The sequence below is a fragment of the Bufo gargarizans genome, chromosome 2, assembly GCF_014858855.1.
Source record: "Bufo gargarizans isolate SCDJY-AF-19 chromosome 2, ASM1485885v1, whole genome shotgun sequence".
NCBI lineage: Eukaryota > Metazoa > Chordata > Amphibia > Anura > Bufonidae > Bufo > Bufo gargarizans.
The window spans coordinates 599,112,453-599,124,770 of NC_058081.1; the positions used below are offsets into that span (position 1 = coordinate 599,112,453).

General features: G+C 41.9%; 1 protein-coding gene across 1 annotated transcript in view; it reads right to left on the bottom strand.

Annotated features, from left to right (window-relative positions):
* The window catches only part of LOC122926179 (Golgi integral membrane protein 4-like), a 65,871-nt gene that overhangs the window by 20,836 nt on the left and 32,717 nt on the right, over nucleotides 1–12,318 (bottom strand). Inside the window, exon 9 of the mRNA XM_044277560.1 lies at nucleotides 7,270–7,350. Coding sequence (XP_044133495.1) covers nucleotides 7,270–7,350 — 81 coding nt within the window. The remainder of the gene's footprint in view (nucleotides 1–7,269; nucleotides 7,351–12,318) is intronic.

Consider the following 12,318-nt stretch of genomic DNA (forward strand, 5'->3'; position numbering starts at 1 on the left):
TGTTCGGGCATGCTGGGAGTTGTAGTTTTGCAACAGCTGGAGCATGCCCGATATAGATAAATGAATGCAGAGAGTATTTATAATGATGTGAAATGTATCAGTATTTTTATACAGTTGCTATCAAGAGACATAAAACCCCAAATTCTACGTTTGGATTTGCTGCCGTGTGTATTAGAACGTCAACCTGTATTAGTCCCGTAGTGTTCCCTGTAAGAACAGTGTTTCTGCCATAGTCGACTTGACACAAAGATTTTGCCTCCTCTGCTCTGTAACAGCAGGATTCCCTCGGCAGTGAAATCAGCGCAGATGTGTTCTGTCAACTCCAAGAGGACAGAGAAACTGCTACGTGTTTTGAATGAGACGTTCTGTGCAAGGAAGCTGCGATGCAGGATAATGTGCACGCTGAAGCTTCACCTAACCGTTCAACGACAGTTACCCCAAAGGATCCCAAGCTTAAAATAACGCAGCAAAATCCGGGTAGCTGAGGTAAAGAGATTGAAAAGAAACAGGAAATCTATTAACCTCATGGACAAATCTGAAATTTGGGAAATGGCAATGTGCTGCATGTGGTAGAACTGACCCACTGTAAAGTGTTGTCAGGAGCTCCCATATTCTTTCACAATTTTTAGAATTTTTGGCGATTTTGTTTTAATTTTCCATGTCAATATGTTTAAACAAAATTACCAAAACTCATGCAGTTTTTGCACTGGCCACTAACTTTTCAGTAGCCATTGCATTATCATCACAGGTAGGATTATAATGACAGATATCTCCTCTGTATAGAAAACACAGGATCCATTGTTCACAATAGGTGATATCACAGCTTATCTACTCCCTCCTTAATTCTGCACAGGTCACAGAGTATGCCTAGAAAAATCTCACAAAAAAAAGTCAATGAGATCAGCAATAGCCTACTGTGTTTGTTATCCATGGTTTCAAACCACAGGAATTCCTGACAAACTTTGAGCCCATGATGACTATTATCTGCTGTAACACACGATTGGTGCTGCATTGCAGTCCAGAAAGTGCAGTAGGAAAAAAAAAAATTGTGAATTGGACTGTCTGGGGGCAGATTCACCATACCTTCAATTCTGGGTTCAAAAAGTTACAAAACAAGACTTTTGCGACTTTTTGCACTTGCTTGTGCATTTTTACACCACTCACTCCAGTTTTGTAATCTGGGTGGATGTGGTTAGCTTTGTTAATGAGTTTCACTCCAGATTCATCACTGAGACTTTTTAAAAATTCAAACTCACTCCAGTAGGAGGGTGGAGAAGCTTCTGTAGACAAAAAGTGTTAGGCCTCTTTCACACGACCATTTTTTTTTTTCAGTTTACGGGCCGTTTTTTGCGTTCCGTATACGAAACCATTCATTTCAATGGCTCCACAAAAAAAAAAAAAAAAAAAACAAACACAGAATGTACTCTGTATGCATTCCGTTTCTGCACTTCCGTTTTTCCATTGAAAGATAGAACATGTCCTATTATTGCCTGTGATTCACATTCCGTGGCTCCATTCAAGTCAATGGAAATGCATCCGTATGTCTTCCGTGCCTGTTCCGTTTTTGTGGAACTATCCATTGAAAATTTTAAGCTCAGCCAATTTTTTCTATGTAATTACTGTATACCTTATATGCCATACGGAAAAACCGAACAGAAACAAAAATCGGAACAACGGATCTGTGAAAAACGGACCGCAAAACACTGAAAAAGCCATACGGTCGTGTGAAAGAGGCCTTAGGTTTAAAGAGGACCTTTTATGCGTCCAAACATTGTAAACTATCAGGATATGTAGCGTGGCGCCCAGGGATCTCACTGCACTTACTATTATTCCTGGGCGCCATTCCATTCGCCCACTGTGGCCCCCGGTATATTCTCCCGCTCTGTATGCTAATTGCTAGCATCGGAGCAATGGGGAGGAGACTGCCCTTTTTCTTAATGGAGAAAAAAAATACTAAAAAAACTCACCTTCGCCCTGGTTGTGACTGGACAGCTCACAGCCAATTTTTTCATTGAAAAGCATATTTTCAATGGAAAAAAAAGCGCAATTTTTTAAAGGAATTTTTTATTTAATAATTTTCTTTTTTTTTACCACTTAATACTATAACAGACAGTATTATAATTACGGTAATTGCTTTTAAAATGCAATGCACTGTCCCTAGAGTGCATTGCATTTTAATGGCAATGCTATTCTAACATTGACCAGCAGGCTGCGCCAGAGATTGGCATTCCTGCCGGTCCGGGCTGTTAGAGCAGGGCCGTCCAGCCTAAGGCCCCTTCGTGACCGCCATAAAAAGGCGTATGGGTGGTCACTAAGTGGTTAATAGGCAATTGCAGATTAGCAATACTGTAAAGCGAGAGTTCTCCTTCACAACCAACTTTAATTGTTCTAATGTATCTAAACTAAAAACGAGGCAACTAAAAAAATAGTCTTAATTAAAAAATGTTATTTAGTGTCTGCAGTTCCTATGTGTCTCCATGATAACAGACCACAAACGACCCTGTGTTGTCTGACCCTGCAGCCATACCTATTTTTATCGGTCCTCTATTTGTTACGTACACACACTACATTTGGTTGGTAAGCAAGAAGTAGCGCACCATGGTTTGTGAAGGTGGAGCCTCTCTTTAAAGGGGCTCTACATGATTAGAAAAGTAGGATTACCTTCTTCTAAAAACAACTCCACACCCGTCCAAGGATTGTGTCTGGTATCAAACATAACCTGTCGACAGGTGGAGTGCTATTCTTGGTAGAAAGCAGCCATGTTTTTCTAATCCTGTACAGCACCTTAACCCCTTCCCGACCTCCCAATGTAAATTTATGTCGGCAGTCGCGCATTTAAAAATGGCGCCCGCTAATGATCACAGTGGGCACCATAGCCGCCGGGTGTCTGCCGTTTTAAACAGCAGGCACCCAAAACTAATGTATGCGATCAACAATAACGTCGATCACATAGTTTACCCCCTCAGATGCCGTGGTAAAATGTGACCAAGGAATCTAAGAAGTTAAAGACCATGCTCAGGCTTCCCCTAGCAAGGATCGGAGGAGCCAGATGTAGTGTGCAGCAGCCTCTGTACTCAGGAGTGGTACAGGGCTGCTGCACATTCGTTTCTATGGAGAGGGCTCCATAGTAACAGTGTAATGCATTGGCGTCTATGACAAAAGCAATTTAATGATTGTTTGCTATAGTTCCCTAGGGGGACTATTAAAAAGTGTAAAAAATAAAAAGGTTTTAAAAATATAAAAAAAAAAAATTATAAAAATTAAAATCAGCCCTCTTACCCCAAAATTAAAATACAAATACATAAATAGTTTACAAAAATCATGGGCATCGCTGCATGTGAAAACACCAATACTATTAAAATATAAAAATGGGGTATTGGGGTATCGTTGTAATTGTAATGACCCAGAGAATAAACGTAACATGTCAGTTTTACCACATTTGGAATTTTTTCCTCCGCTTCTCACCACATTGTATGCAACAGTAAGGCCCCTTTCACACGGGCAAAATTTTCGCGCGGGTGCAATGCGCGAGCACGCATTGCACCCGCACAGAATCCGGACCCATTCACTTCTATGGGGCTGTGCACATGAGCAGTGATTTTCACGGATCACTTGTGCGTTGCGTGAAAAATCGCAGCATGCTCTAGATTGTGCGTTTTCCACACAAATACAGGCCCCATAGAAGTTAATGGGACTGCGTGAAAATCGCAAGCGAGTGCGAATGCGGTGCGATTTTCACGCACGGTTGCTAGGAGACGATCGGGATGGAGACCCGATCATTATTATTTCCCCTTATAACATGGTTATAAGGGAAAATAATAGCATTCTGAATACAGAATGCATAGTACAATAGGGCTGGAGGGGTTAAAAAAAATAATAATTTAACTCCCCTTAATCCACTTGCTCGCGCAGCCGGCATCTCTTCTGTCTGTTTTCTGTGCAGGAAAACGACCTGTGGTGACATCACTCCGGTCATCACATGATCCATCACCATGGTAAAAGAGTGACGTCACCACAGGTCCTTTTCTTGCACACAGCACAGCAGACAGACAGAAGAGATGCCGGGCTGCGTGAGCAAGTGGATTAAGGGGAGTTAAATTATTTTTTTGTTTTTTTAACCCCTCCAGCGCTATTGTACTATGCATTCTGTATTCAGAATGCTATTATTTTCCCTTATAACCATGTTATAAGGGAAAATAATACAATCTACAGAACCCCGATCCCAAACTTCTGTGAAGAAGTTCGGGTTTGGGTACCAAACATGCAGATTTTTCTCACGCGCGTGCAAAACTCATTACAATGATTTGCACTTGCGCGGAAAAATCGTGCATGTTTCCGCAACGCACCCGCACCTTTTCCCACAACGCCCGTCTGAAAGAGGCCTAAATGGTGCCATTAGAAAGTATATCTTGTCCTGCAAAAAACAATTCCTCATACAGCTATGTGAATGAAAAAATAAAAAAGCTATGGCTTTATAAAAGCTATAAAAAAAGGAAAATCACCCGGTCTTGAAAGGGTTAAATAGGACGATTATGGATGAGCAAAACGACTTCGGATGAAACATCCAAAGTCGATTTGCATAAAACTTTGTTCTAATACTATACGGAGCAGGAGCTCTGTACAGAATTAGACTGTATTGGCTCCGATGAGCCGAAGTTGACTTCGCATAATAACTTCAGAAATTGATTTATACTGTAAAAAACATTTCCCGAACTCTGGTTCGGTTCCAAGGTCTAATGTTTCATCTGAACTTGATTCGCTCATCCCTAAAGACGATCAACAACAATTTGAATGCTTTCTCGCAAATCTATAAAGATTATGTATAAATTATTAATTTCATTAAAAGGGAATCTGTCATATTAAACATGGTGTCTCAGCTGCAGGTAGCATGTCACAGAGCAGTAGGAGTTGAGCAGACTGTTATATGGTTTTATGGGAAAATATTCAGCAATGTTTGTATTTAATTCATTATATATCTTGCTCATTCTGGACTTTAAAATCAAGATGGCGGTCCTATGGGTGACTCACAGCCTTCTCTTTAAGACTGTGTAGACAGAAAAAGCTGTCCATCACTGATAGGACCGCCTCCTGGACTCGACTCCAAAGCCCAAAATGAGCAGAAATGTAAATGAATGAAATACAAGTTTAAAAGAATCTTTTCCCATAAAACTGTACAGTGCATTGGGAAAGTCTTCAGACTCTTACTTTTTTCACATTTTGTTATGCTGTGGCATAGGTTTTCCCCCATAAATCTGCATTCAATACCCCATGATGACGAAGTGAAAACAGAATTTTAGAGTAAATTTAATTTATTGAACATGATTTGGAAAGACACCCCCCTGTCTACATAAGGTCTCACAGCTGACAATGCATATCAGAGCAAAACCCAAGCAATAAGGAAAGGGAAGAACTGCCTGTAGAGCTCAGAGACAGGATTGTGTAGAGGCACAAATCTGGAGAAGGGTATAAAAACCATTTCTGCTGCACTGAAAGTTCCCAAGAGCACAATGGCCTCCATAATTCCTAAATGGAAGAAGTTTGGAACAACTAGGAATCTTTCTAGAGCTCCACCAAAGTAAGTAATTGGGGGAGAAGGTGACCAAGAACCCAATAGCCACTCTAGCAGAGCTCCAAAGATCCTGACCAGATGGGAGAAACATCTAAAAAGGTTAACCATCACTGCAGCTTTCCTCCAATTTGGGCTGGCAAATTAGCCAGTAAAAGGCCACATGAAAGCCCACCCAGAGTTTGCAAAAACGCACCTAAAGGACTTTCAGACTGTGATAAGCAAGACTCCCTGGTCTGAAGATTGAACTTCTGGCCTCAAGGGTTCACCTTTGAACACCACAATGTCTCTAACACAGATGTGGCTGTCTGCCAACGGTCCCCATCCAATCTAACAGAGCTTGAGACGATTTACAGAGAAGAATGGCAAAAATTGAACATTCTTTCAAACACTTTCTCATTTTGGAGTATTGAGTGCAGATTGATGGGGAAAAACTATTTTTATTTTATTTTTAGCACAAGGCCGCAACATAACAAAATGTGAAAAAAGTCAAATGGTCTGAAGACTTTCCAAAGGCACTGTATATCAATCTGCTCAGCTACCTCTGCTCTATAACATGCTGCCTGAAGATTACGCTGCATTCTCATGGCGACAGGTTCCCTTTACCTAAAAAGTGACTTATTTATTTTTTGCTTTTCATCTGGTTGATCAAGCCAATTGATATAAAGCAATGTGTGCAGTCATTTTTGTTTGAAGTTCATACCTCGGAAATCTCCAAGTTAAGTTGTTCAGGGTCTTAGAACACTCCACGAGGCTGAGTCTCCGAGCTGACATGTTGGGCTACTTTCACACTTGCGTTTGGTGCGGATCCGTCATGGATCTGCACAGACGGATCCGTTCAGATAATACAACCATCTGCATCCGTTCAGAACTGATCCGTTTGTATCATCTTTAACATAGCCAAGACGGATCCGTCTTGAACACCATTGAAAGTCAATAGAGGACGGATCAGTTTTCTATTGTGCCAGATTGTGTCAGAGAAAACAGATCCGTCCCCATTGACTTACATTGTGTGTCAGAATGGATCCGTTTAGCGCAGTTTTGTCAGATGGACACCAAAACGCTGCAAGCAGCGTTTTGGTGTCCACCTCCAAAGTGGAATGGAGACGGAACGGAGGCAAAAACTGATGCATTCTGAGCGGATCCTTTTCCACTCAGAATGCATTAGGTCAAAATTGATCCGTTTTGGACCGCTCGTGAGAGCCCTGACGGATCTTAGAAACGGAAAGCCAAAACGCCAGTGTAAAAGTAGCCTTAGAACATAATGGTTAGCATTTATTGTAAAGTGAATTTTTCATCTGTAAACGGGACATTATGTGCAAGCATGACCTAATACTACATTTTCTAAGAGGCACTGATAAACATTCAGTACCAGCACAACTTTATTACAAGTCATACATAATCAGGGCGCAGAATACTGCACGTGCCATATTCAATAGAAAAGAGAACTTTTCTAGGCACTCTCTGTAATGGCGGCAGAGAAATAAGAGAGGACAGCGCCACTAACGAACAGGAGATTCGTCAAAAATGGTGCAAGGGCAAACCCGAGGAGCTGGCCATTGCAGCCAAACTGGTTGCAGCTCTAAATGATTGGTTTGCTAATGACAACTCTTATTTCCCCTGCACTGGTCTTGATATATCTATTCACCAAAATAAATTCACTACCCATGCCACACCCTTTAAAAACCAAAATGTTATCATACAATGTCCTGTTCTTGGTCATCCTGGTAAGGTTCTTCCGGCTCTTCTCTAGATTTCATTTTGGCATCAGCTGCCTGTAAGAACTGAATAAAAAGAATAAATTACTAGAAATCCAGTGGGTTATTGAAAAGCTCTAAAGGATCATGTTATGCAGAGAGAGAATATTGCCAGAAAGCACATTGTAATACCTAGTAAAAATGCTAGACTAGTCCTACTCATGGCAATGTACCGTCTAGACCTACTGAGCTTTTTCTACATTGTTAAAAGAATGATCCGCCCAACAGCATTAGGTTTCTTCTCTGTAATATTAACCTGTGTACACTCGCTGAACTGGGAGGAGAGAGTTAGCAGTGCTGGTAGAAATACCTAAGAACTGCAATGCAATAAGAAGGGAGGAAAGAAGAGTTAAAAATGGAGAAAAGAGGCATTTTTTCTGTAATAAAAATATATTACACAATTCTTTATCTTCTCCAGTACTATTGATTTATACAAAGTGGTTTCCAACAGGAAAAAGGGGTTTTTGGAGACTTTAACTGATGACTAGGGCTGAGCGAACTTGTGTTTTACGAGTTCGGGTTTTATTACAATTCCATTATGGATTCCGTAACCACGGGCCACAACGGAATTCTATGTCGGAATGCATAACGGAAACCTTTAAGATGCATTCCATTTTGCATTCTGTCATGATAGAAGTCTATGGGCCGCATAACGCATTCAGTTATGGCGCATCGTAACGGAATCCATAACAGAATTGTAATAAAACCCAAACTCGAACATGTAAAACACAAGTTCGCTTATCCCAACTGATGGACCTATCCTCTCGAGCACCATGTTCTCTTCAGTGTTTACCTGCTCTCCATCACAATTACAACAGCTCCGTCCCCATTCATGTTTATGGGATGGATCCTTCCTGTTCATGTGAAAAGGTTGGAGCCATCCCACTGAAGTGAATGGGACAGTTTAGGTGTAATGACACCTGGTCACTGCTGCAGTTGCATACGAGCGCTGCGGTCTCCTCAAACAACTGTTTAGCAGGGGTCCTGTCAATCTGATATTGATGACTTATCCTGGAGGATAGATCAATAGAAAAAAAGCGGACAACCCATTAGGGTGGCCAAACACACTGGATAAATGTTAGCCAAACCAGCCAACTTTAGCAGGAACAGCCTACCCCCAATGTGAAAGGGGGTGTGCAACTTCATGTGTTGTCCAGAAAGAAGGGTCGGCATTTTGTATTTCAACGTGCTCTGTCCCTTTATTCTCAAGGGAAATAAGCTGGCAGAGTTGACAGGTTCTCCTCTCACGCATGCTTGGCCAAGTTGAGTGTGCACGTGTATGGGGAAGGGGTTGAAAGGAATAGCTATGGGTCGAAGAACAGATGACCCATATGCTTCAATAGAGTGTGTTTCAAAAAGGACAAAGCAACACAAGCCTCCATAATGAACCATTGCATTACCAAAAGGCTTCTGCTTTTTTTGTGGAGGTTTAGGAATTGAGTCCAATAGACTCAACTGACAAAAAAATGCTCCTCTCATTTTGTTACTACGGGGAGATTAGAAATTGGGAGGAAAATACTGAACATTAGTAAATTCATGTGGCACTGTAGGAGCAAGCTTATATTTGGTTAACATCTACGCAGAGAGCCACGTCAGTGCTAGAACAAACATGCAGCTAATGCCTTCAGCACCAAATTTACTTTCTTCTCATCTTCCAGGAGCCAGGAATTTAAATGGCAGTGTCAGAGTGGAACAATGGACTCAGATCCCTGTTCATGTCCACCTATTGACAGAGGTTATTGAATATTCACCAACACGGTAGCTGCAAAGACTGTATATTAATAGTCAATACTGTAAAACAATATTATAGAAGGACAGCATGGAGAAGAGATTTTTTCGTTCGAAGATCTGCTGACAATCTAATATTTACAGCATCTTCCAGATAGTTCTCTGGTATCTACTGCCAGAGGAGACATTGATCGGACACCACAAAAACACTGCTACCCTTATCTACAGGTTCTTCTGGTATAGCAGAGACGTGTAACCCAAGGGTGGTAATAAGCAAAGTGCTGCACTTTTTGTTAGTTGTAGGGACGTGGTAGTTCTCTTTTTTTGATGTGTTTGGGGGGTGGGTTTTTTTGCATCCACTTTGCCACCTCTGCAGCGAATCGCTGGCCACAGTGGTGACATGCTCCAATTACATCATGCCCATTGGTCAAAGGATGTGAGGGAAGCTGGAAGCCGAGGTCAGGAAGAAAAAGAGCTAGGGATCAGCGGTGGCGAACAGGCAAGTACGCTTTTCCCCTTGGATGATCTGTTTTTGGCAGGTCCGTTTGGTGCAAAAAATAAAATCAAAAACAAAAAGGTGGCCAATTCGTTTAAAGCGACTCTCCAGCCCCAAACTATAATTGAAAATGTACAGTTGTTATACCTGGCGCCCTCGCCTTAAATTATGGTGCCTCCACTCGAGATCTGGTCCCCAGCACAGTGTGGAGGGGGGGGGGGGGGAGGGGGGCTTGCCTTAAACTTGCTGAGAGCAGCTCCACTGGCAAGTCTAAGACTCAGACGCCCATTTTGGATAGGTAAAGTCAGACCAAATCTTGGCGGGCACCAGGCATAATGACTATGCATTTCCAGTGTATAGTCAAACTTTAGTCAAGGCTGATTTCAATACTAATATTTAAGCTATTGTTCGTTCAATAGCTTTGATCGACAGCGGTCTCTCCCGACTCGGTGGTGTCTCATCGTCTGGCCTAACAGAAGGATTGGGGGAAAATATTCAGGTCACACGATCCTTCTCTCCCCCGGCATCAACTGTCAGGGAGAGCCGGGAGCTCCCCACACACATAAGAATGGTGGCTGCACCCACCAATCTCAGCTGACAATACAATAATCTGTATGGGGGTCTTATTTGTGAGAACCTGACTGCTAAAAAAATTCCTAAAATAAAGGGATTACTATGTTCTGTGGACTGACAATATGTTGGGGCCCCTGCAATAATATATTTGCAGCTTATCCTATTAATATAGTAGTAATAGTAATTTAATTGACAAGGGTGAGTCAACCCGGGTAAGAGCACCTGTTTCCAGTAGTATCACTGGTGAGCCGCCTTACACATATATTATCTAATTATCCTATTAATATGCCATAAATATCAGTGGCTAGAAAACCCCTTTATGCCAGTAGGTATCTACTGTTTAGAAGCACTTCTGATGACACTCTCAGGAACAAACTGCAATGCTAAAAGTCAATTCTTCAAGGTTCTCGAGGACCAGCTTTTTTTTCCAAGCTGATTTTCATGCAGAAAACAGCAAAATGAATGAGATTTATCAAATCTCATGTAAACAGAAAATCCACAACAAAAACAGCATAAAAAAAAAAGACAGTGCCTTTCAACATGCTCCCAGCACCCCTGGCAAAATCAGCTGTTTGAAGCCGCAGCTAGCCAAGCACAAAACGTAGTATTTTATTACAAGGATGGCTCAAGTCCGTCAGAGCAGGAGAAGGGTTCAGAGTATGGGACTGCCATTTCTGATGTTTGTATGTCCTACCAGGACATATGGACAGAGGCTGTCTTCAAGAGAGAAGCCATTTAAAAGGGAATCGGTCATCATGAAAATGAAATGCAATCTGCAGGCAGAATGTTATAGAGCAGGAGGAGCTGAGCAGATTGATATGTAGTTTTATGGGAAAGCTGTCAGTCACTAAATGGAACTGCCCACATGGCCCCTTGGCTCGGAATAAGCAGAGATATAAAATGTATAAATTACAAGTAGAGTTGAGCGAAGCTGCCCTTTGGCAGGTTCGATTTCAGGTTCGGGGCTTAAGTGAATTACGTAATGGATTCCGTTCCCACTGAATCCAAAATGTAATTCAATGCCGGCATGCCTTTAGAGGCATTCCTTTTTGCATGCCATCATAATACAAGTGTATGGCCAGCAGAACGGAACCCTTGGAGCTGGCAATTATGCGGCATGCCGACATTGAATTACGTGATGGATTCCGTGAGCAGATGGCACTGCATTTTCATCACGACAGGTTCTTAACTGGAGTCTGTCAGCAGTTTAGCATGGTCGAAACTACTGACAGACTCCCTTTAAAGATCCCCAATGACTTGTCTACTAGATGTTGAACAAGCCCTACTTAACCACTACTCTAGGCAGTGGGATTAGGCGATTCCCCACCCTCTTTAGATACTGATGGATTAAAGTTATCCAAAAACTGCTGATTTATCATGGATTGACTGTGTAAATATGGATTTCTTTGAACAGGTGCTTCAGCTACTGGACTGGGTGTGGTGGGGGGCAGAGAGGGTACCCCTTCTTGGAATAAAATAGAACATGTTGTGGACTGCTGGAGAGCATAGCTGCAGCCGAGCAATAGAACATGCATTTCAGGAAAGACTGATCCACAGGTGATGCGGACAGAACCAGAACACTGCTAAAAATTGCCCCCTTTATAGTTCTGCTTTCTCTTGGAAAATATTTTTTTCAAAAAGCATAATTTTTTTTAATTTGTTTTACTCACTTATATGGTGCTGACATATTCTGCAGCGCTTTACATACATTATCATCACATACTGTGGAGCTCACAATCTAAGTTCCCTATCAGTAGGTCTTTGGAGTGTGGGAGGAAACCAGAGAACCCGGAGGAAACCCACGCAAACATGGGAGAACATACAAACTCCATGTAGATGTTGTCCTTTGCCGGATTCAAACGTAGGACCCCAATGCTACAAGGCACCAGTGCTAACCACTGAGCCACCATGCTGTCCATGCACTGCTGTCATTTAACCTGGTGCAAAGTGTGTAAGCGTGAGGATTGTGCTAAATCTGGACCTTAATGTAACAACTAATTATCAAATTAAGTTAAAGTGATTTTACATACAAGAGTTATTGATGAATTCTTTGATCTAAAGCTGGCCATACACCTTCATCTCTTGTCAGCCAAACTCAGAGAACGGCGGGTTTGACTGACACACCGTGTGTTGGAAGCTCCCGACTCCCACCAACAGATGATGTCGGGAATACAAGGATGGGGCCAAATGAATTTGGA